Genomic DNA, 26,804 nt, shown 5'->3' with positions numbered 1-26,804 from the left:
CAAGATTTGTCCAGGCACGAAGCTTTATTATGGCACGGCAGCAACGGAAAGTAGATAGAGCTTATTGGAGCTTATTTTCCTCGGACAGGATATGAGAAACCCACTTAATTAGTTTCCATGTCATTCCAAGTTTATGAAGATGGGATCGAATGGTTTCGTTAGATACTACAAACCTGCGTGCAAGCTCCTGGAAGGTTTGACGAGGATTCTGCTTGATTTTCTCCTCCAGCTGGATTTTACCGAGGGTGGATGGCTGACCAAAGGCTCTTGTCTCAGGAAGAAAATCGGCTGAACCACTCTGAGCAGTCCATTCACTCAAAGACGACTCTGCAAACTCGGACGACATTCTTCTAACCGCCTCTTCAGCTTTGTTTCCTAATTTGTGCTTTTAAAGCAAAATAGGCCTCAAAAATCTCTTTTTCCAACGACATGTTTTTTCGAAGACTGCGTTTCCTAGATGCACTGAACAACTCTCTATTGAATATGGTTTGAAAGGAATGTAAACATATGACGTCATCAGAATCCATTTGACCACACTAAAGAGTCAACAATAACTGTTCTCAAAAACCGCACAAACGTTCTTAGTTACCTGATACTTAATATACTTGAGTAAGAAACTTTCGCAGATGAATTTACATGTGTCTACTTTTACCCTGAAAGCGATTTAGCTGTTATTACACAATTCTAGACATTAGAAAATGTATTTCTTCATTGATTTTCATAATTTTATTTACACTATTGCGTTTTTAACATTAAGAGCATGGCGATTGCTTCTGTAGATTCGCTCTCTCAGATAAATAAATTTAAAAAATATAAAATAAAAACAGAAAAAGAGTAACTTATTTCAGGATTCAGTAGCTCTGCCAACGTTTGGAAATTTCATACCTAACTGGTTTCCGTTTCAGCGCAATGATTAAAAGTTAGAATCCGATAATTCTTGCAACATACATAATACTCTGCATGCTCTCCAACAGGTCTTGAACCTTTCCGGAAACCTATAAATATTTAATGGAATTCCTGAAACTACTACTTTTATGGAACTCCTGCCCTTAAAACCGCAGTTTCTTATGCAAACTTCAAAACTGTAAATTGTTTATTTCCTAAGCTTACAGCGTTCGTAGAAGAACACTTAAATTTATTAAAAGGTTTCAATACATATATATGTATGTATGCATAAAATGCAAATTTAAAATAAAATAAAGAATATGCGTTTAGTATTAAACAAAAATATGCCAAAACAAAAAATGAAAATGAACTTTGCATCTTTCGCTACTTCATTACCGGATGAGGTGCAAGGAAAGCAGTAAATAAATAAAATAACCTGTTTCTGAACCGACGAAAGCAAAATTAATATTTAAAATTAAAAAATAATCTTAGGAAAACAATCAAAGTAATATGTGTGTTTATAACTCCAGCCCCTACAGGCTGAAGCAAGCAGTGCCAAAAAATTCAAAATTATAGCATCAAAAACATAGATAAGTTCAAAACAAATTGCGAAATAATAGACAAGTTTAAAAAAAGAAATACAGGGAAAAATATAATGTTGATTTTTCTTTTTGGTTTTTGCATATTTTGCACCTCTCTTTCGTGCAGCTTGCAACAGTGTTTCTGTTTTTTGCATAGATAGATATACTGCCAGGCAAATAGATAGATAGATAGACTGTCATACAGATAGACAGATACAGATTATATACATATATTGGTAAATCCTCTTCATCATATTTAGAAAAATTAAGTTTAGATAGATAGATAGACTGTCAGACAGATGCAGATTATGTACATATATTGGTAAATCCTCTTCATCATATTTAGAAATATTAAGTTTCAAGAGATATTCAAAATGTACCAGTACTGCATACACTTATGTGAAAAACTAAAAGCAAATTATTTATTTAATTATAATTATACTCATAAAATAAATTTACTCTATATTGTTTTAGGTAACAGTAACAATAGAAATAATTATTTTTCAATTAATGACTTTACATGGTTAGTTCTTCTATCCGTTATCAAAAACTCTTTTGAATTCCGATTTTGCTCGTGCAGAATCTAGAGGTGTCATTTCCAGTCCCGACATTCTGCGAAACAGTTTGAAGACCCCTTTATAATATAAAGTTATGCAAAAGAATTAGTGGCGACGCACAGATAGAAATATACAAACGGAAATACATAGTTTTCGAATTATCCCTTGTTTTTTCCCTAATGTAAGAATGTGGATGAAAGACATCGCTGTGAAAAAAGAGATATTATATATAAGACATAAAAATATTTAATTCTTAAAAAATTTTAGATGGACTCGAATATTTATCTAGTTGCGAATGTAAGAACGCGAGCTGAAAATGAAGAATGTGGGGTGGCACGTAAACGTTCTTGCCTATAACTAAAAACATAAAGGAAATAAACAAGCTTTCAACAGGCCTTTTCTTTCCATATTAACTTTCTTAAATTGTTTATATGGGGTATTTCTTGCAGTTTGTCTGTTCTAGCACTGGTATTATCGACTCAAGAACATATCCAACTTCTACTCCATTTCACAGGGAAAATAAATATATACTAACTTTTAAAATAAATACAAGAGTTGTAATGATAACCGTAACAATTTAAAAATATTCTCAAGAGAAAATTTAATTACAATTAAAGTATTTAAAAAGTATTTTAGCTTCTTCTCTGTTAGATATTTCGGTTAATAATGCTGACTGCTATATTATTAAACCCAGAATAGATCTAGGAAAACGCATGGGTGCTTGTAAAATGTATGGAAACACTTAAAACATCGTCAAGACGAAAGTAGCTTCGAGAGGTTGGTAGTAAGAGGGGTTAAAAAATTAACCCATTCAATAGGGAGCTAAAATTTTCAGATTATTTATAATCTCTGTCAAAATTCGGTTGTAGATGAAAAAAAGTGCCCTATCACCTACAAGGAATCTCTATCACCTGTAAGGAATCCCTATCACCTACAAGGAATCCCTATCACCTGTAAAGAATCCTTATCACCTACAAGGAATCCCTATCACCTACAAAGAATCCCTGTCACCTACAAGGAATCCCTACCCCTATCACCTTCAGGAATTTTCTTCAATTTTGATCATGAGGAACTGATGGACTTAATCTAGATTACATCCAGATCAGGAGGATTATTTGCAGCAACAACAGATAACATTTTTTCCGTTTTGGGCATTTCCAGATATCACGTTTCAAATGTTTATCGTAAATGTAGTACTTAATCGATTATATATCTTAACGTATCTGGAATTGAAGTATATATCTAAATACTACATATAATGTATTGCAATATCAAGTACTTGTCTATAGTACTAAAATATTAATAAAAAGAGGAACTCGCCTAGCACTGAGAATTATTACACTAGGTCCACAAGCACACCAGAGTCTCCTTCCAACAATCTGCAGACACGTCACAGGATTGGAACCTATAACTACGTAAAATACCTCAGGCTTTGGAAGGCGTCCTTGAACATTCTTTAGGAGAAAGAGAAAATCAATAAAAAATGTTGCAAATTACAATGAGTATACTTAAACATCAATGGACCTTCTTGAATACATATATGTTACCTCAACAACTCCTAATGTGCCATCAGCTAGCCCAGCGAACACTTGCTTGACACCATCACGTTGATGTGAACAAAGACTGAGGACACACGCGTTCAAACATATTTCCCACATCTTTTTCCTGAAACACAGTGATATAGTACTTAAAATTGCCATGTTAGATGCAAGAAAGTCTTCAATGATACCATGGTCTTATGCCTGAGAAAGTATTAGTTTATGTATGACATATTGCATAAATAAATTGAATACAAGAGAATTTCTAATGCTATGGACTCTACTTACTTGGATTGCTTTTCCGTATTTCCAAGCTACATAAATTAAAACGTACAAGAGTTGTAATGACAATATAATGTATATTAGTGTTGTATAATTTTGCTAACATTTACGTTTAATGTTTATAGTTTGAATTTTATATTTTTTGTATGCTCTTATTTAATTTAATTTTCTTTACTTACTAATTTACTTTAATTTATTTAAAAATTTATAATTATTTTATACTTTCTTGCCACATAGTTTACTTAATTATAAATTTGTGATTTATTCTGTTTGTATGGGTTTATTTCATATATTATGCTAAAGATCTTTTAATTTTGAGTCTATTGACGTTTCAGTTGCAATGATATTAACCATAGAATTAGAGAACTGAGCAGAAAAATAAAAAAATGTAGTTTACTTCTTTATTTTCATAAAAATTTCACCGATAAATAAAAATACATGATTAAAATAATATATATCCATCGTTAAAAATTATATTGCGTTGAATATATATTGTTGAACATTGACACTGTTGTTCTAAATTCGTGATTTGATATTACTTTTAAGAACTGATTTTTTTGGAGTTCTTGTTAATGCTTATCACCATTCTCTGTGATATTGTTGTTATTTTTATAACAGCATTATGTGAAGTATCCGCTGAATTACGTTACCGCTGAATCTTTTGATTTCAAGTAATATATGGCTAATCTCTTTAAAATGATATTTATTTGATTCGGAGATAATGCATTTTTTTCCCACAAAGAGCATGTCAAAAATAATTCGTGTCATGTATAAGACTGGTAAATTAAACTGCAAACAGCTAAAGACAGCTCACATAAAATCTTACAAAGTGCATGCTGTGTGATTAATGATAATTATTTTAAAAATAGATACCTTGATATAGTGTGGTAAGCATGGACAAATTTTGAATATGTTCCGAAAAGCATAGTGTCATCATTCGGCGCGTGCATGCACATGACACGTGACTCGAACTGTAAGAATAAAAATTAGACATTCACAAATTTCGAAATGTTTAATATGCATCTGCATACACATTTATATTTAATATTTGAAGTAAGACAAATTATAGACCTCTATATGAAGCCGGTACATGATGTTCTCGTGGCAGTGGATCATGGAAACTCTGGAACCATGATGATGACCATGACATACCCATACCTTATCTAAAAAATGCACAGAAAGATTGCATGAAATCAATATAAAATTCATAGAAATTTATTCAGATGCTTTTAAATGTTTATATTATGTACGAAATATTTACTTGCATTAATTTGGAATGTGCAAACATGCGCCATCTTGCATAAATTTGAACTGATACATGTGCCATGCAAAAATTTTTAAAAGAATAAATTAACTGGAAAGAAAACTACATAATGAATAAGCGGGATTAAAAATACGCCCAAACGTAGAAGATAACACATAGAAGCACAATATTAGATAACAAGCCTTGCACCTTTTTGTGACATTCTTGGACTTGCCGCCAATGAAGCAGTTTGGTAATGAAGGTATTACTAACTCTATTACTTCTTTCATTGTTCGACCACAAAAAATTTAAACTGTTATATGTAAACCCTGAGAAATAAATTACATTGTAGAGTTTCCTCACTTTGTAATTCTAAGTTAATGTTGGAAGTGAAGATTCTAAGAGCTGATAAGCGAATAATCGCTTAAGTTCGGTGACAAGAAACAACAAGATGGAAGGGTAGCTAACCCTTTATTATTCCAATAAGATTTAACAAAACTCCGCCTGGGAGTGTACAAGCAAAGCCCGCACTTGGGCTTGAATTTAAAGGACTAAGAATTAAACTAAAACAAAGATTAACTAAAGAAATGTAGCCGAAGCTATCAAGATTCAAACCGAGTTGGCCCCTTAACTTATTTGACTGCGAAGCTTAGCAAGGGCCTGAGTATGGCCGAGCGTAATAACAGCTTTGAGAGAGAGAAAGAGTGGCCAAAAAGGCAGATGCGCGTAAATCAGAAACTGATTCTCTCTGACTCAGTAAGTAACTTCGTGGTTTAAATACCGCTCCTCCTCATTAAATATTCAGCAAGATTCCAAAACTACGTTCTGGCCGGAAGTAGTAAGTTGAAGTTAAGAATTTGACAGGAAATGAACTTAAAATGTAACTGTTAATAAAATTAACATAATTCTTACAACATGTTAAATAAAAAACTGGAATCGAAGAATATGGAAAATGAGTTAATAATATTTCCTATTTCCTCGGATGGTAGCTGTTAATTAGTTAAACTAGTTGCTAAGTTAGTTGATAATCAACCATTTAGAAAGTGTCCATCAAAAATATCGCAAACAAAAACGTCGTGGAGAAACAACGCAAAGGGAAAACATCGTGTGAGAAAAGAAAGCAAGGAGAAAGCATCGCAGCTCTAAAACATCGTCGTTGAAAATAAAGTGGTTTAACTTCGAAGTTATATAATCGTAGAAAATATTTCTGTAAAAAATAAAGTACCCACAAATCATCGCAGACATGAGTTTTCAGACTTTAAAGTTTTACATTGATAGACAGTTGCTAAGGACGTACAAAACTGTCACCCACAGCAACCAAAAAATAAAAGGAATCGAAATATGGAAAGTTAAAGAAGAGAGAATACAATAAGAAGAGTTATGCTGATGCAAATTTTCATTTTCTCGCTTGTTCCTCACGTGATAGCACTGACAAATGATTTGACGCATGCGAACACTTGAACCAAGTGAAAGTTTTACGGGAAAGATTTAACTGACGATCCTGAAAGTTTCGGTATATCTTCTTGAGATCACTTTGATGATTTTATGCGAGGCCATATCATTGGAAAAATTCATAAAGGAGAATAATATTAATCCAATTTACAAAGATTATTAATTAAATAATATCTTTAAATAGTTACCTACATAAGTTCAAAACTCTATTAATTGTTATGCAGAGGATTAGTTTTCTACTTCTTTATATATATATAAGCGGCTAAAGTGTGTGTCGCCGATAGTTTATTGTTGCCACTCGGAAAAATGAGCGCGGAAACTAACGTTTCCGCAGTTTTTAATTAATATCTCAACCGATTAAAGTCGTACAAAGATTAGAACGGTATCGATGGATTCGGAGAATTTTTTGGAATCCGAGGATACGCGTCTCGAATTTCAACTAGGCGCCGTTCCGTAAATATTCGAGAAAAAAGAATTTGGCACGTAGCCAAATCCCTCTAATAATGAAAACCCAAGGATAAAAGTGGAAAATGTACGGAAAACGTAGGGAAAAATTAGTTTTTAATTAATATCTCGGCTAATTAAAGTCCCACGAAGCGCCACTTGCTTATTCTTGTCCAGGTTTTCTTATCTTATCTAATCATTATTTCCTCTCTGGTTCATTTGCGGTTTTGAAGCTGAAGATGGTGGTTCGGTAAAACCATTGAAACTAGTCCTGTGAAAATTTTGTAAATATAACGCTGATTTTTGTTGTTTGACTTCTGAATTAGTATTTATTCGGCGTGTTATTGTGTCTTAATTATACTTATATTTTATTCCTGTACACAGATAAATTTACTATGTATTTCATTTCACTGCAATAGTATTTTGTTCTACGTTTTATTTAATTAATATTAATAGAATTTTATAATTAATTGAAATATATGTTCTCTGTATATGCGAAACATTATCACATGTTGTATTGCGGAAAATATAATATAAATTGCTATTCTTTGCATGGAAATAACTCTGTTGGAGAAATGAATATCGAATGGTTTATTTAACTTACTGGTATAATTTGAAAACGATGTATGAAACATATCCAAACTTTCGAAGAAATCCAAAATTCGAGATCTAAACATTAGTTTATTTGAATATAGTAAATCTGTGAAGCCAATATTTAGAACTTTCCATACGCCATTTTTTCCATTCTCATTATGGGAAGACAAGTCATTTTCTAAGAAAATCCACCACGAAGGTCTTCCCTTAGGCACCTCCCTTATATATATAGCAGGAGAGAGGATGCCCGCAAGGATCTTGCGCCGGCCCAGTGCTCTGGAATCTAACTTTCAACAGCATCATCTCCACCAACTGGCCACAGCATACACAACTAGTTGCCTATGCAGACGACGTTGCGTTCCTAATCCAGGGTCGCACCAGAAACGAATTGGAACACAGAAGCACTCAAATATTACAAAAATTCAGCTTCCTCTGTCAAGAACTCAAATTAACCATCTCCACTGCCAAATCAACCGCTCTTATCATTCCCAAGCCAGGCACCAACCCAAGCAGAAATCCATGTATTAAACTCCAACAGAAAAATCTAAAAATCGTCAGAGCTCAAGTATTTAGGCTTAATATGGGACAGAGGCCTTACATGGATCCCACATCTACAGCAACTCAAAATTAAGACACAAGCCATTGCACGCAAGGCCCGTCAATTTCAAGGTATAAATTGGGGACGAAACCCATATATTAACAAGATTTTGTACACGACAGTGATTGAACCCATAGTCCTGTACGCTGCCGCAATATGGGCGAAGCCGATGCAAAGCCGGAAACGTAAACAACTACAGACCATCCAAAGACCTTTCGCACTAATGATGTGCAAAGGTTTTCGCACCACAGCCACCTTTGCGGCCATCATCCTTGCAGGCATACCGCCATTATATCTTAGAGCCGAGCAAGAAGCTACAATAACCAGAGTCCTGCAACTACGCAAAGACGCCACCTTCCACGATACAACCCACAGTCCGACCTTATATGAAAACCCTCGCCTCACCCAACGCCCACACCCAGGCATTGAAGGAAGAAACTTCCGCATCACCATAGACAACACTAGCAATTCTAGTATTCCCAACGCTACGTACGTCTACTACACCGATGGATCCAAGATTGAAGACGGAGTTGGTAGCGCCTACATTTGCTACCACCAAAATGATGAACATACCCGTTGGAAGGCAGCACTTCGGCACTTCAATAGTGTGTTCCAGGCAGAAGCCTTGGCCATCCTCAACGCCACCAACGACATACTAAGTAACGGCTACCACCAAGCATGCATCTGTACAGACAGCCAATCTTCACTCCTGGCGATTCAAAACTTAAGCCACACCTCCCCAATTATCTCCGAAATCCAAAAGCTACTCTCTGTAAACCACCAGCAACGCATTCACCTCACCTGGGTCAAGGCGCATGCTGGTATAGTTGGAAACGAGGCAGCAGACACCCTAGCCAAAGAAGCCGCCATCAGTTCTGAAGTTCAGCAAATCCGTATCCGTGCACCACCATCGCATCTAAAGAGGCTTCTCAAAGAAGACCTACTCAAAATATGGCAAGAGGAATGGAACGCGTGTGACACCGGACGACGGACCTACAATCTCCTACCCAAAGTCTCTCTATCACGCCTCATAGCTATACCCCAACTCACCCGGTTCATAACGGGACATGGCCCCTATCCAGCGTATTATTATAGGCACAACATCTCCTCTACAGATGCTTGCGTGTGCGGCCAACTTGGATCACCAGACCACTATATCTACTCTTGCCCACTCACAGCAAACAACCACATTAAGCATCCCACTCCTCCTACAGACGCCTTTCAACGGTTCATTATTAAAAACAAACCTGCAATCAATAAAATCTGTAAGGTCATTGACCAGCTCGCCGCTATGGGCCAAGATATATGCGACGCTGCATAATCCCACAACGTCCACCACTAACAGAAGTCAACATGAATATCACCCTGTGCTGCTAACATGTCACCGCGCTCGGCATGCTCATATACTCAGCAACCTATGCCCTCCACAAATATATATTCGCCGGACCTCTACGTTTCCCCCATATCAATGTCCAGCAATCACATGTTATTCCCATCTTATGGCCCCTCGTCTGTAAACACACCCCACAATGTACAGTATATGTGATCAATGAGGCCAAATATGTATCTGACATGTGGTATATGTGTATTATTATTTTTAAGTGTGCTTTATTTGTCATAAGTCTTCAGTGTTAATCAAGTGTATCCCTCTCCCCCCCTTTTTTTCCCTCTGCGTGTGTGTTTTCTGTGTATTTTCATGTTTTTGTGTTTTCATACATTTAGTACCTAGCTCTGAGTCCCTCATCTGTAAATCCGTCCCACAAGTCTCATACCTGTAATTATGTAATTAGTCAAGCAATGTTATTAAGTCGCCCTGTTTGGCCATGTAAACTCCTGCACCCTTAATAAGCTCCCGGTGTGGACTCTTGACGCCACAGGGAATTGTTGCCATTAGATAGTGGAAGGCGAGGGACACATGCCTGTTTATCTCTGGTAGCCACCAGGCGTCCCCGTCTTCCGTCATCTACCTACCTACCTATATATAGCCTCGAGGTGCTTTGATTTGATCAAATAACCAACTAAGCATTTCTCAGTTATAACGAGGCAAGATTCAGCACTTCGTTCTATTCCGTCGTCGATTCAGATATAAATTTGAGGCCAGTTATTGTTCTAAGTTTTTTAAGCAGCGTTAATTATATTTGTAAAGCATTTTTGGTCTCGGATCTCTGGATTTCCAAACTTATTTCGTGACGGATTATTTGAAGGCAATATTTACCTTTTACAGCGTTTATCGAAACGTTTTCGGTAATAGTGTGGTTGTATAAATTTAATGTGTTTTGTCTTTTAAACGAAAGTCAAATATTGAGATTAGGATTAGAGTAGTTTAATTATTTAAGATAAGGACCACGAGGGATATCAAAAACTACGAAGGATATCGTAAAGACGAGGGATATCATACTCTGACGCAGAGAGCCCGTTTGCCAGAATTCAAACTATCCGCATTCAGCCATCACATTCGGCCAATGACATGTCAGTAAAATACCGAAATAAACTTTCATTTAAGTAATCAAAGTACTTTGCCTAAAGATATATAATCTCTTATTATTTAGGTTTGTTTAATTGTAAATTTAATCAAAGCAGTCATACACAAAGTGATAACAATGTGGTAAATGTACCACATTTTGAGCACACTCACCTTTGCCCCAAACTGCTGCACACTCAATAAGATGATTATGAGGACCTTCCAGTTCTACTTGGGCCATCTATATAAAAAATGAGAAATTTAGTAAAACATTGTGTTCAACATAGGTGCTTTACATATTAAATCACAACAGCTATGGGCTTTCACTGAAAATTTTCCATATTCTATGGAACAGGGGGAAGGGAGGAAAATAATTCTTTAGCAAATCTTTATTGATTATTTCATCTAGCGATATTCAAAAATATTTTATACAATACAAAATATGCACATATTATACATTCATCAATACATAAACACATTTTATGCTTGATATTGGTTGGTAAGCTTCTTTTGGCTATTCCCTCCTGTGGACATGCATGACAAAAGTCGTGGCACATAATTAAAATAGGAATATTGAAAAAAAAAATAATTATATTTAATCGAAACATTTAATATTATTAAAATTTGCGTTAAAAATCGAAACATTTAATATTATTAAAATATTTAATATTATTAAAAAGCAATTAATTATATATTTTCGTATTTAATATAAAAGCATAATAACTAATTTATTGTTCGTTTAGAACAAATTACTCGATAGAAATTTTTTACAATGAAAAACTGATTATTCACGTTTCCGCCTAGGAAGTAAGAAAACACAGATTTCAGAATTAATTGCAAATGGCGATTTTAAAGAAGCCATTCGATACAAATTAACGTGGCTTTTGCTCAGAACCTTGCAGCTGTTGGATTTTGATCATTGTAAGACTGGCCATTGCTGACGATGGATATCATCCCAATTAGAATTTATTCACATTTAATTCTTTACAATACAGGAATTAATTTCTTGTAGTGTCAGACAACTTTAACACTTGAATAAACTCTCCAGGAAAACTTGTAATAAGTATTTCGCAGTATAAGTACTGTAATTCGTTGCTTTGATCATTCGATTGTATATTGTATCGTACTCAAATCAGAAGACTTGGTGCTTAAATTCTGAAAAATTCTTACCATGCGTTCTCTTTCTCTCAAAGCATTTAGCTCTCTTTCTTTTTTCTTGGCTTTCTCCAGAAGAACGTTATAGAAATCCGCTCGTCGAGTCCAGAGTTCTTCACGTTTGGGGAAAGGTTCCAGTTCTTCGAAAGCAGCCTAATAAAAACATAAGCGATTAATCTGTCGCTGTATTCTATGCGAAGTTTGCTGATTTTCCCTCTAAAACGTGCATAATATTCAATAGAAAATGCTTATTATTTATGTTGACATTGAGATCTAATAGGGGGACCGAAAAGTAATGTCACTTTCTTACGTTAAATTCAAACGAATAAATTTGTAACAAGTTTTTATTTTTAATCAATAATATAATCACCCTCGTTATCAGCAACTTTTTGCCATCTAGTATGCCGATTTGAATCCCAGACCTATAAAAATTAATTGGTTTTTGAGTAAAATATCTCGAGATGGCATTTTGGACATCATCAAAATTTTCAAATTTTTTGTCACTAAGGAAATGTTGCAGGGATCGGAATAAATGGAAATCCGAGGGTGCGATATTGGACGAATATGGTGGGTGAGGCAGTAACTCCCACCCCAATTCATTATATTTTTCCAGTGTTGGTCTTGCATTGTCGTGTTGCAGAATGATGCCTTTTCTGTTGACAATCGTTTTTTGTCACTAAGGAAATGTTGCAGGGATCGGAATAAATGGAAATCCGAGGGTGCGATATTGGACGAATTTGGTGGGTGAGGCAGTAACTCCCACCCCAATTCATTATATTTTTCCAGTGTTGGTCTTGCATTGTCGTGTTGCAGAATGATGCCTTTTCTGTTGACAATCGCCAGATGTTTTTCGATTAAAGATTGGTTCACAATAAAGGTCTACATTAACAGTTTTTCCAGGTTTCAGCAATTCAAAATGAACAATTCCGCGAATACTCCATCAAACACCCAGAAGCGCCGTTTCGGGATGTAAACCCTTTGTAACCCCTATTAAAACTGCCTTTGGAGTTTTGGATTATCATATAGGACTTACATTTTTTTTGTCTCCACTAATCAAACGATCAAAAAACGGTTCTGTATGGTGTCGTTGAAACAATACGTTGCATGTGATGGATATGTTGGCTTTGTTCTTTTCGGACAGATTATGGGGGACTCAAACACCTGCTTTGCTTATTTTTACATTCTGCTTTAAATTTTCTTGGATGGTCTACCAAGGTTGGTTAAGAGTGTTTGACATGGATTTGCTTCCACTTCTGCCCTTAGCATGTTGTTGTCAACATGCGCAGAAACGACATTACTTTCCAGTCCCCCTATTAGTTAACAATTTTTTTCATTTTTTCCCCAAGCACACATACCTACAGAAATTACTGCTGTAAAGTATACCCAGAAGTAAGAGTTTTCATATCTGTTGTTAATAACACATGTAACATCTACTGCGTTCGTTTATGAGCATTGATAGGTAGACCTTTTGCAAACAGAGTAATTAAAGCTATCCAAATAATTAATAACTGCAAATTGTCAGCATTATGTTATTCTTAATGTCATTTGCTTCAACTAATTTGCTGTCATCGTCAACTTAGGCGGGGTTATTAAATGCAAAGTGCATTGTCAGGTTCGACCAGTGCTACGTTTGAATAAAGTTCACACGAAATGGCAATCTTGCTACTTCGATTCCACGTGTTCTGAGCAAGAAAAGAGGAATGGCGCCATTTTGATTTTTACAGGTTGTTTGAATGGTGAGAACAGAATTTTTGTAAGTTTTTTTTAAAATTTCTTTTATTTTCTCATAGAAGAAGTTTTAGCTTTAATTTTTGCTATGAATAGCTTGAAATGAATTTAAAGGACTTTAATTATTTTCTACAATAATACTTTTTACAATTATTGGCAAATTTAAATTTTATGATTAAATTGACCGCTGTATTTTTTGCGTAAACTGACGTGTTTTTACTAGATTCTCTATTAAGTTACAATTGATACTTAATATGGTAATGTATTATGGTAACTTTATTTTTAAAATTATGTATTAGTGCCAGATCTTACCACTTCGAGATAATTGCAAAATATTTTGAGTATGGGGTGTAAATAATATATACATTTTTCATTTTTCTTTTTAATTTTCGTTTTATTTTATATCGTATTTTATTTTTATCTCTAAATGCTCAAAAGGTCATGCCGAATAAAATCGGATACAATTCTTTTAAATTATTCAGGTTTTGATGTTCAGTTTATTACCCCATTTTAAATTTTACTATGATTGATATATCCACTTTGAATAAATTTAAAAAAATGCTTAAAAGGAGTAAAGAATCATCTTTATTTTTATTCATAATTCAAAAATATAATAGGTTTTTGTTTATATAATTTTAGCATCTTCCTGGGATGGTTTAATCTACTTCCCCTGAATTATTAATTAAAACTATACGTATATTTGAAAAATGTGTTTCTCTGAGTTACCATTAATACTTCCCCTCAAGAGTGAGTTTTGTTTTAAATCTTTAGAAGGTTTTCATCTTAGTACATTAATTATTTTGTTAAATTTTAGCTATTTTTGGACAAGTTACATGCGGATTTTTAATAGAGTGGGGGAGGGGGTGATTTGAGGGGGATTCGGCATCCTTGAACCTTGTGTTCGAGGATCAACCGTATACTGAAATCGCATTGATATAATAACAAACGGCCCAACTAATTTGAACTGGTGACCATATTTGTTTGAGAATCATGAAAGTGAGCAGATTCAGATTTAAACTTGGTAAGGTCTTAAGCTATTTGAGATATGGAGGCCTTTATAAGTCTGTTATCATATATTTTAATACTATTCATATTATATTTTAATTTTGGGGGACCCCCAAGAAAGTGGGGGCCCTAAGCTACAGCTTGTGTAGTTTAGACGTAAATCCGGGACTGAAAGTGAGTGCAATAAATTTTCGAAAGTAACCAACTTAGAAAGAGGAAACTTCAAATGATCATCCAGTAAATCTTATTTCAGCCTACAGAAGATTCATATTAAATGATAAAATTTTCAAGGTAAAATAACATTGCAGAAGGCATATTCTTATGTCACTGAATCATTGAACACATATTTGCTAAACCAATGGGGTGAGAGGCGCTTTTATTGACTGTTTCAGATAAGCAAAACGAACGACGAGTATTTGTTTTCAAACAGCATCTTTCTTTTGGTACTTTTCCGTTTTGCCGGCGCAAGCGATAAAGTCGCCAATAATGGTACAACCGATGCCAAAAGGAATATTCTCGCTGGTAACCTTTTACGCCTCAATCAGATAGTTCAGTTTTATGTCTAAGGCCATTTTCGGCAATTAAATCAATTAGGATGCAATCACAGCGCTTACCCGAAGCCGAAAATATAGAGAAGGTAAAGTCAAGGGTTAAATTCATCAATTCTAATGAGAATGCATTAGCGAAGTAAAGCACTGCAGTTTTACATAATTTCTGAGTAAGCTATTCGTACGCATTGAAGTATTTCTTGCATTTAAACTTGTGTTCCAAATTAAGATTTAACTTGAAATTAATGTAGATAATTACTGAGAGCATTATATTTTTGTAGAGTAGTATACGTGAGATGAGATCGCTTGGGGTCACGTGATATGAACCGGCGAAACAGGATGTTCAACCATGAAAGCATAGTAAATTCTTAAATTAATGTCTTTTTATAAATTTATTGTCTTTATTTATTGGCTTTTTATAAAATTATAAGCGATATTAAAATGTTTATGCCTTCAAAAAAAGAATTCTTAGGACTAACATTTTTTTAATATTTTTTGGGTGTATAATGTATGTTGTTGCCAATAAAGTCTGCTTGGCGAGATTTGCGCCGGGGCAACGGAAAAGTACCCATCTTTTATAGTAGAAATTCTTAAAAGAGACGGAGCTCTTTATGCATTATACTTTTCCTGCGTACGTTTCCAGTCGGAAAATGTGCATTACAGGTATTTCTCATACCTCCAGTTAACTACTGCAAGTTATTTAAAAGATTCGTTATTTTGAGCAATAAAAAAACAATATGATTTTGTTTACATGAAGCTACTGTTTGGATTGAATTATACTATAACAAATTAATAAAATATGTATCATTCATACCGATATCAATCCGTCCACGTCAAAACACAGCTTGCCAGCTGCTTTTAGCTGTCGCATGATAGATACCGTATCGTGTTTTGCAAGTATGGCTTCTTCTTGAAGGAACAAAACTCCAAGGGCAAAGCGGAAAAGTACTTTTGGGCCTTCCAGCAGAAAGCAGTCCCAGATTCTAAGTAGTGTCTATGGAAAATTAAACTGATGATGAAATAGGAAGTGTTTTAGTTTTGATAAACTGCAAAGGAATAGAATATTTGCTTTTTTTATTTTTACACCAAAACTATTATAGCATTTGCCTGTAAGCTTATCAAATTAGAAAGGTTAAAGTTAAAAAGAAAGTTTTAAGATCTCGTTTATTACTTCCTTGTACGAAGTAAAAAGGAAGTATTGTAATCGCGAAAAGTTTCAGGCAGCATATTTCAACGAAAATATCCATTTTGACCGCTATCGAATGCAATTTAACGATGTTTTTGCGTGATATCTGCACGTAAGGACAGAATAAAATACTCATTTCCTTCAAAAAAATTATAAAACTGCTTTAAAATTAATTCTGAAGAGAATTTTTCGTGGCGTCTGCACGAACGTATGTACGTACGTTCGTACGTTCGTGCGTACGTACGTACATACGTTCGTGCAGACGCCACGAAAAATTCTCTTCAGAATTAATTTTAAAGATTAATTCGCGTTGTTGAGTTACGCGAGATACGTACGTACGTTCGTGCGTACGTACGTATCTCGCATAACTCAACAACGAGTAGCCTCGGAACGTTGAAATTTTGTATATAGGACTGCTATAACATGTAGACGTGCACCTCGTATTTTGGTTGCAATCGGCCGCACCAAACGTATATAAATATATTTATATATATATCCACTCTGTTACCCGGCTCAGTGATCTCAGTTTCTTTACTTTTATATGTTTGTAAATTGTACATTTTTTGCTTTAAAAATGATTGAATTATGTTGTTTTTATCTTCCGGTTAAGGATCGTATGCCTTTAGTAAATCTGTGTGCAATATTTTTAGAATTATCATCAATTTTAAAGTTGGTTAATTGCCGCTAAGCCTGTTTTTAATGGCGGCCATTGATGTTTACATTTGAAACAGGAGACTAGTGGATTTGTTGCCAATCTATAGAAACTTAGCTTCGCAACAACAAAGATAACGTCTTCATTTATTATTGCCAATTAAATCATGCTTAATTCTTTGTGGAATTTTTTCGAGGAAATAAGCGTTTGAGATTTACTTCGTAATTTTTAATGTAGATATTTTGAGTTTTTATGTATTTTTGCCTTCTCGCGAAGTGAGAACTGAATTAATTGAATGAGAAATACTCAATCGTCTGTGAAAAACTGTTACTTTTTTGTTTTGTTTGCTTAAATGTTTTTATACATCATTCTAGCTTTATTACAGTATTTGAATAGAACATGTGACAACGATTAGATAATTCTATTCTTTAAATGATATAAATTTTGTGTATTATGATTTATAATATGAACGAAATATATACGTTAAATGTTATATAATTATTGGATTATATAACAGTTAACTTAGTTTCCATTACATAATTATTATATAAGTTAACTGTTATATAATTATTAATACTGTTAAGTGAATCTAGCGCCAGAGTGTCGCTATGGTAAACTAATACTAGAGTGAATTTTAAAGAATGCATTTATTCTATTGTGGTTTATGCGCTGTCGGCGAAGTAGATTTAATTCAATCCAATAAGTTTAAATGAAATGCAAGAAAAAATGCGTATAATTTAATATTCCAATACAAGGAAGTTATGTGGTGTACACATCAGGTTTTTTTTTTTTAACAATTTACTAACGTTAATTTTCCCTTCTCCTGTTAGCATTAAATCATACTAAGGGTAATACTGGAATATATAAATCAATACCACGCAATGTAACTGATATCTTAACATCATTGGTGAGAAAATACTGGAATAGCTTCCTTACTTGAGGCTTATTCGTAAAGTCTTGGTTATTTTCATTCAGTAGGTCAAACACTGAAGAACTAAAAACCCAGAGTTTGGTTAGATTCGTCCAAGATAATTTTCCTTTAATCGATGAACATCAATTGCGAAATTTGTTTACGTGACCTGCAATGCTTCTCGACCTTTCGATTTAGAACTCACTCTTCATTTATACTATTTATAAACTTATTAGTGAAAATACCCGATGCCAGTTAAGTTAGATTGCATCGAACAATCGAGGACAGTAATGCATTTAATAATCGAGGACACCGCTATAATCCTTCTATAATAACTATTCATAATCATACATTTTTCACTCTGATGCGATATGGAACCCACATAAAAATTTTCGATAGAAATATAAGCTAATTATATCAGCAACAATGGCATGCAGTTTTTAATGAATTTCGTCTTTCTAATCAAATGGTCGTAAAAGCTTAAGTTCCATCCAATATTTCAACTATATTCAATTTTAGTCGATTAAATGTGGCAAAAAATTTATCTTAATTAATCAGAAATCAATAACTTAAGCAAAAACATAAACAGACATTCTTTATATGCATAGATTTTGTAAAGCTTACAAATATTTGATCAACAAACAAAACTCTGCGATTTGAAAGCGAGTATTAGCAACACTTTTCGAAATAAAGCATTTTTATCTTTAGCGTGCGAGACTGTTGCCACTCGGAAAAATAAATGCGAAAACTAGCGCTTTCAGAGTTTTTAATTAATATTTCGGCTGATTAAAGTCGCACGAAGATGGGAATAGTCGAAATGGCTTTCCACGAAATTTCGGAGTCAGGAATAATGTATTTAATGTTTGGCAATACTATTTTTATTTCATCGTAAAACTTAGAAATGTTTGATTAACAAAGCGAGGAGTATTTGAAAGCAAGCAGTAGCAACAACTTTCGAAATTAAAGCAGATTTTCATCTCCAGCTTGCGAGACTATTGGCGCTCCTAAACATGAGGGCGAAAATTAACGTTTTTCCGAGTTTTTAATTAATATCTCTGATTTTAGCTACTTTTATTTTGGAAAAACGTGGAAGTTTTTCCAGAAAAGAATCGTAGAAAGTTTGGTGACGATAGCTATAGTAGTAACTGGGTTATTAGGGGACAACCAAACACACAGACTTTCTTTTTTACTTCCTTGTACGAAGTAAAAAGGAAATATTGTAATCGCGAAAAGTTTCAGGCAGCATATTTCAACGAAAATATCCATTTTGACCTCTTTCGAATGCAATTTAACGATGTATTTCCATGATATCTGTATGTAAGGACAGAATAAAACACTCTTTTCCTCCAAAAAATTATAAAACTGCTTTAAAAGGAATTGTGAAGAGAGATTTTTCCTTGGCGTTTGTATGAACGTATTACATACGTACGTACGCATCTCGCATAACTCAAAAACAAGTAGCCTCAGAACGTTGAAATTTTGTGTATAGGACTACTATAACATGTAGATGTTCACCTCGTATTTTGGTTGCAATCGGCCGCACCAAACGTATATATATATATCCACGCTGTTACCTGGCTCAGTGATCTCAGTTTCTTTACTCTTATATGTTTGTAAATTGTACATTTTTTGCTTTAAAAAGGATTGAATTATGTTGTTCTTATTTTTCGGTTAAGATTCTTATGCCTTTAGTACATCTGTATGCAATATTTTTAGAATTATCAACAATTTTAAAATTGTTTAAGTGCCGCTAAGCCTAATAAATTTTTTGATGGCGGCCATTGCGCTTGTTTACATTTGAAACAGCAGGATAGCGGATTTGTTGCCAATCTAAAGAAACTTAGCTTCGCAACAACAAAGATAACGCCTTCATTTATTATTGCGAATTAAATCATGCTTAATTCTTTTTGGAATTTTTTCGAGAAAATAAGTGTTTAAGATTTACTTCGTAATTCTTAATACAGATATTTTGAGTTTTTATGAATTTTTGCCTTGTCGCGAAGTGAGAACTGAATTTTAATTGAATGATAAATACTCAATCGTCTGTGATAAACCGTTTCTTTTTTGTTTCGTTTGCTTAATTTCTTTTATACATCGTTCTAGCTTTGTTATAGTATTTGAATAGAACATGTGGCAACGATTAGATAATTCTTTAAATGATAAAAATTTTGTGCATTCTGAGTTATAATATGAACGAAATATAATACTGTTAAGTGAACCTAGCGCCAGAGTGTCGCTATGGTAAACAAAGTGAATTTTAAAGAATGCATTTATTCATTTGTGGTTTATGCGCTGTCGGCGAAGTAGGTTTGATTCAATCTAATAAGTTTAAACGAAATGCAAGAAAAAATGCGTATAATTTAATATTCCGTACAAGGAAGTCATGTGGTGTACACATCGGATTTTTATATATATAGATAAATAATGTTACATTTAAATCGATTCACCACAGTACTTAAACATTTCTGTTATATGTTTGCTTTCAGTCATGATAGCATGGTATCAATTCGAACCTCCATTAAAATATATGCTAGTTTAAAGGATACTTCTTGCATGAAGTTATAAATCCTTTTATTTTGCTTGCTAAAACTTTAATAGTATACTCTAAAATGGTTAGAAGTATATCCAGTCATTTCAGAATAGCTTGCGTGTTGGCAAAAAGATGTGGCACCAAGAACATCGTTAAGCGGAAGTAGTTGTAAACTGAAATAAACATATTAATGCAACTGATAAGACTGGTCAGGATGCAAGTTGGTATTTCTTTACGCGGAAACTATTGTAGTAAATGACAGAGGAAATAGTTTCAAGGACAATAGGGATGCACACGAAACTTATCTTTTACACAAATAGTTGATTCGATCTCAAATAAAATTCACGAGTCATATCTTGTGCATTCGGCTTGTTCCATGTCCGGTTATTTGTTAGATGGATAAGTTAGTTGAAGATTTTTCAGACAAATTGTCTATTCCCAAAGACCAAAGACCTTAAATAAAGGGTTGATGGCAAGTTTTGAATCTAGAAAACAGGAAAAGGATTTATATCGTACCGATTTTTATTGCAATTAGAAATAGATGGTCATTGCACTGCACAGTAAGTCAAACAGTAACATGCAAAGGGAAAATTGCTAATGATAAATTTCAGTCTTACTTCTGATAATAATATTATTTGAATATATAAAGAATTACGTGACTCTATATATGCCCTTGATAACGCTGGTTACAAGTTTGAATTTTTGAATACTGATTTCAAGCATATATATCCAACTATAAATTTTCTTAAAATAAAGTCAAAAAGCTGTGAAAATATTTTCAACTTTGTGATAGAGAAAATGCAAAATCTTAAAAAATTCCTTTTTATAATTAAACACCTGGAAGAAGAGTTTACGATTTTCGATAAGCGGGTCTTGTATTCTGGCACAGCCATTTGGAGGAAATACTTGTTGCAAACCTGGCAGCCAAGAAATTCAGTGAAATAAATGCACAAATACATTTTGAAAAATTATGTCTTTTTGTTATTAAATTAGGGCTGAAATCTTTATCGCGTTTATTTATAATGATATGATAGCATAGTTAATCCTTTTTTCCTACAATTTTGCTTTGCCATTTGGTGTATTGGTGTATTTAATTATGGCAAAGCGCACGAGGGCTATCTGCTTAAGGGATTCCTTCGGGGAGCACTTTCTAAGGGAAACTGGCTCGTATACACGTTACACATGGGGAAACCCCAAAAACGCCCATGCAGCCAGCCCGTTCGCGGTATTCGAACCTCGGACCGAACTACCAGTGTTCAGCGACTTTACCGCTCGGCCGCTGGTGGGCCGCTTTGCCATTTGGAACAGCTAGCTATAAATATAAGGTTTTATGCTCTATCTATCGAAATAATTCTTAAACTTTGACCTGTTACTTTCAAACAGGAATTTAAAGGTTAATTTACTCGTAACCACGGGAACAAAAGCTGCGGAAAAAAAGGTATCGTTTAATACTCCTTGCACACCCACTTCATTTCCGTTCAGCATGTTTCGCTTCGAGGAAAGCAGGTGAATGAAGAATGAGTTGAAGTGAAGTCTCAAATGGCGAGAGGAAATTAAATGTTTTGGGTGATAACGACACAAGTTACAATCGCAAATGCAAGGGGCCTGGTAACGGCCTTGAAATGCCTAATTTAAATTAATAATTATTAAATTTAGACTAATTAAAACTATTGTACAGTCCGTTGTAACTAAGCTTCAAATTGTTTCAGATATTAAACTGAATTCAAATTGTTTCAGGAGTTAAATTGAAATATGCATACCGAAATTAGATTAGATTGCAATTTCTTTTTAATCTTATTAGCCCAAAGGGGCGTTAGACACGAAGGGCTATTAGTCTGAAAACGGCATTTTGCGTCGTTTCACTTTCTTTCTTGATTCTTTTTTCAAACTGTTGCCGAAAAATATTATCGCCGTGTATTATATTTAAAGAAACTAAACCTAGAGCCATCAAATTTAGAATAACGTAGTCCTCCAACTGAACATGGGCACTTGGAAGCCCGAATTTTGATTTTTTAAATTTGTTTTATAATCTATTTCAAATTTGTGACTCTTAACGAATTTTTATTAACAAACTCAACTACTTCAAAGCGAGCAATAGCAACGCTGTATATTAAAAAAAATTAAAAATAAATAAATAAATAAAATTAAATTAAAAAAAAATTGTATCCTCAGCGTACGAGACTGTGTATCGGAAATTCTAAAGATATGCTGTTTTAAAATATTTTGTGATATTGCTGTTAAATTGAATTTTATGTGGTTTAAGTGAGAAAAACATGATATTTAATAAATAAAAGTAACACACAAAATGCTAAAAAAAAAAAACCTTTTTAAGAGTACTCTTTTTTTATTTTTATTCTTTAAATTTAACAATCTTTTCCCCCCTTGCATCCTTGATTCTTTATTGGTAACCTCTTCAAAGTTCTAAAGAATAATCTGTCTGAATTTTGAAAATTAAAGTTTTTATATGATCTCCGCAAAGTAAAATTTCTAATAAGAAATATATTTACTGATCTTTGTTTAATTAAAGCCCTTTTTTTGCTTTTACTTAAATATTTTCTGAGGTACCTAAGAATGTATTTATTGATTGAAGCTACTTTCATTTTTAATAACGTATGCCTGACTATGCTTGTTATTATACATCTCAACATACATAAAATAAAATATGTAAAGCTGCTAATAAAATATGCTTATCTGGGCAGTTTCGATTTGAATAAAAAATGCGCTAACGTTTTAATTTTGTAACTGGTCTCATGTGAGTGTTTATTAAGATTAACTCAGCGAATTTTGAATGTAAAATCATGAAACATTTTGTTTTAAATTCAATATAACATAACAAACATTTTAAATACTAGTATTTTATTTCCTCTGTAGGGAGATTATATGAAACATTAGTTTTCCTATTTAGGCAATACAATCATTTTTTCAGGTTTCATAATATTGCTTATTTTATTTCTAAAACTTTGAACTGAAAATATTACATCCATGCGAGCTTTTCTTAAAATTTTCTTACCTATAGATTTTTTTTGGCAGTTTCTTTTTACTTGATTGAAACTTTTATTTTTTAATAATGTTATATTTCTTTAAAATAATATTACTGTTTGCAGATTATCTACAAAGCTGATAAATTTAAATATAACGAAATCTGCTGCATTTAACTGTACGTCAGATGATTCAGTGGTAATCTATTTCAATGGATGCAAAATGTAGTTTGAAAAGGAATTTATTAGAAATGTCGCAAACAAATATAATCCATAGTCTAATATGTGGCTTTCTAAATTTAAAGCACAAATGAAACAAATTTTTCTTCTTATCTGTTTCCATTGTTTATTTATTAGTCGAAAGGGATTTGAATCCCGAAGGACTATTAGTTTCGTTTTGGCATTTTGCGTCGGACTCATAAATGTCGGTTCACTTTTCAAACTGTTGCCACAAAATGTTAGAGTCCTGCATTATATTTGAAGAAATTAAATAATGAAAAATCTGCATAAATGTATGTATATTTCTCGTATTGTGATAAAACAACGGTACATAGAGTCATCGAATTTTGAATAACGTAATCCTCCAACGAATATGAGCATGTGGAAGACCAAATTTGAAATTTGAAATTTGTTTTATGATCGATTTCCTATTTTTTAAAACTTTGACGAATTTTTGATTAACAAACTCAAGGATTTCAAAGCGAGCAATGGCAACGTTGTGCAGAAAATACATTTTTATCTCCAGCGCGTGAGTCTCTGTATCGGAAATTCTAAAGATATGCTCGTTTTAAAACTATTTTGCGATATTGCTGTTGCACTGGATCTTATGGTTTAAGTGCGAGGAACATGATATTTAATAAAGAAAGGTAACACACAAAATGTTAAAAAACGCCCATTTGGACGTAATTTAAAATCTGAAACATTTCAGATTTTTTTTTTTTTTTTTATTTTTTATTTTTGTACTTAAATGCGTTTTTATCTTTCTCTGCGTTGCCATTCAGGAGAATCAAAACTTTCAGACAAATAAAATTTTTAATAAATTATAGTTTAGTGGTAGTCTAATTGTAGGTCCAAAGGGATTTGAGTCCCGAAGGACTATTACTTTCGTTTTGGCATTTTGCGTCGGACTCCTATAAATGTCGGATCACTTTTCAAACTGTTGCCACAAAATGTTAGAGTCCTGCATTATATTTGAAGAAATTAAATAATGCGAAATTTGCATAAATATATGTATATTTCTCGCATTGTGATAAAACAACAGTATCCAGAGCCATCCAATTTTGAATGACTTAATCCTACTGACTAATATGAGCATCTGAAATCCCAAATTTAATATTTGGAATTTGTTTTATTATCGATTTCATATTTTATAAACCTTTAACGAATTTTTGAGTAGCAAACTCAACGATTTAAAAGCCAGCAATAAAGGTAACACATAAAACGTTAAAAAAACGCCCCTTTGAGAGTAATTTAAAATGTGAAACATTTCAGATTTTTTTCCTTTCTTTTTGTTATTGAAATCTATAATGCATTCATAAATAATACATGGAAATTATTCAGTAAGACACAAAACAAGTTTAAATAGACAACCAAAGAATGAAACGTATGAGCTTCAGTGATTCTGATTTAAATTCGCTGTCTAGTGATTTAACAACAAAATAATGCTTTAAATAAAATTTGTGATGATGATAATAATGCAAACCAAATACCAGTCGAATATGAAATGTTCGAATAAAAGGGGAAATCCACGTAGATCTATTTCAGTTTAGCAAATATAAAGGAAAAGTTATGAAAAAAAAAAAAAGTACTCGACACTGAAAATTTTTTGCAGAAGTAAGCATATAAGATACGCATCTGTGACAGCTGTCTCGAGTAAGAAATTGAAAACCTCACAGAAGAAACTCGGAGCGGGGAAGGAAGACTTTTTTTATTTTAGTAGCTTCAAGTTATTTTCGATTGCTCCACCAAAAACTGTTTATGGCATATTGTAATACTGAACGATGTAATATAAAGGTTAATTCATTAAATCATCATTTCTCTCTCAACAGTCTTAATATATCAAACATGATAACACATCTGTTTCCCTATTCTTAAAAAAGTTATGTTTATATTCCACTTTGATAATGCCCACTATATCATTTTTTACGCTACTTTGAAAACACTTTTGGTTTCTCATGGTGTATAAATAATTGTTTATCTACAGCATTTTAATAATATCGTAGTTCAAATTATTGCTTTTAAGAAGATTACAGAAGATGGTATTGATGACAGCCTGTCGTCATGGAAGGTATATGGAGATTAACGGAGGCTGAGTGAAGTTCATGCCTTTGGGTTATGAATTCGAAACTCGGAATAAGGTTGCGTTAGGTTAATCGAATATGACAAAGCACACGAGAGCTATCTGCGCAAAGGATGTCTTGGAAAACACTACCAAAATGACCACCGACTCTAGGACCTAAAGAGTCTCTCGGTCTAATTATCATGTTGGCAGATGACATCTAAGACCTGTAATCCTTGGTTACAGCTAGCAGGCAGGATGGCATTTTTAACAATTCTCCAAAAGTTTACAGTGCCACGTATACATGTATAAGTTTTACATAGACATTTTTACATATAATACTATAAAATTTCGATGCTAGGATGTTAAAAACAGCTGTTTGTTATGAGTAACTTAGCCTAGCGTTTGCATTTCCCATTTGTTGGATATTACTAAAGATTCATTTTTCTAAACAGTTCCAAGAGGTTACTTTGTAAAAAGTTTAACAGAGCACATTACTAATTAAATACAAAATTTACAGTTGCAGAAGGTTAATAGTCCCCGTTGTGAATTAAATACAAGATTCCTACTTTTGTATAAACAAATAGTTACAATAGAATCGATTAAAATGAGTATACTCAAATAACGAAAGTATATAACCACTTATTATAAAACTATAGCTACATGATTTTAGAAGTTACATAATCGTTGAAAAGAGAATAACAAATTTGCCTATAGGACTTGTAGAGGATAACATCTACTTTCTAGTTTCATCAAAGCAAAAAATATACGGAAAAAAATATTACAAAATATTTCTTATAATACAACAAGTGTTACTACTGATTACGTAGACACAAATATGCACAAGGAAGCTACGAACCGATAATTAAATATAGTTCAAAATATTTACTAGTTATAAGTTAAGTACACTATTAATATATATATATATATATTGAATACTAGAGAAACAAAGAAAATATAAAATGTTTAGATTGATCAACTAAATGTATTAGATTACTAATACTAGATGTGTTTGTTTAAGAATACATAAATTATGGAAACAAAAATACAGTGACACAATCACAGTATCCTAAACATTATTAAGAATATATTATACAGGTGTGTTAAAATAATACTTCCTCAGGACCACAACGTGCTACACCAGATTTTCTAATTAGAGACATGCTTTACAGGTTTGACAAAGAAAAGAAAGGTAGAAA

The 26,804-nt window shown here is 33.2% G+C and overlaps 1 protein-coding gene across 1 annotated transcript in view; it reads right to left on the bottom strand.

The window, feature by feature from the left end:
* The window catches only part of LOC118184628 (uncharacterized), an 888,058-nt gene that overhangs the window by 38,172 nt on the left and 823,082 nt on the right, over nt 1–26,804 (bottom strand). The window contains exons 18-24 of the mRNA XM_085824262.1: nt 15,886–16,065; nt 11,806–11,943; nt 10,810–10,876; nt 4,915–5,006; nt 4,717–4,814; nt 3,571–3,688; nt 3,344–3,477 (exon numbers count right to left, since the gene is read on the bottom strand). Coding sequence (XP_085680388.1) covers nt 3,344–3,477; nt 3,571–3,688; nt 4,717–4,814; nt 4,915–5,006; nt 10,810–10,876; nt 11,806–11,943; nt 15,886–16,065 — 827 coding nt within the window. The remainder of the gene's footprint in view (nt 1–3,343; nt 3,478–3,570; nt 3,689–4,716; nt 4,815–4,914; nt 5,007–10,809; nt 10,877–11,805; nt 11,944–15,885; nt 16,066–26,804) is intronic.

This window comes from Stegodyphus dumicola, chromosome 9 (assembly GCF_044657685.1).
Source record: "Stegodyphus dumicola isolate Sdum_Otavi_A_Nest chromosome 9, ASM4465768v1".
Lineage (NCBI taxonomy): Eukaryota > Metazoa > Arthropoda > Arachnida > Araneae > Eresidae > Stegodyphus > Stegodyphus dumicola.
The sequence above is the reverse complement of the archived record's forward strand: the minus strand, read 5'-3'. Positions and strand labels throughout refer to the sequence as shown.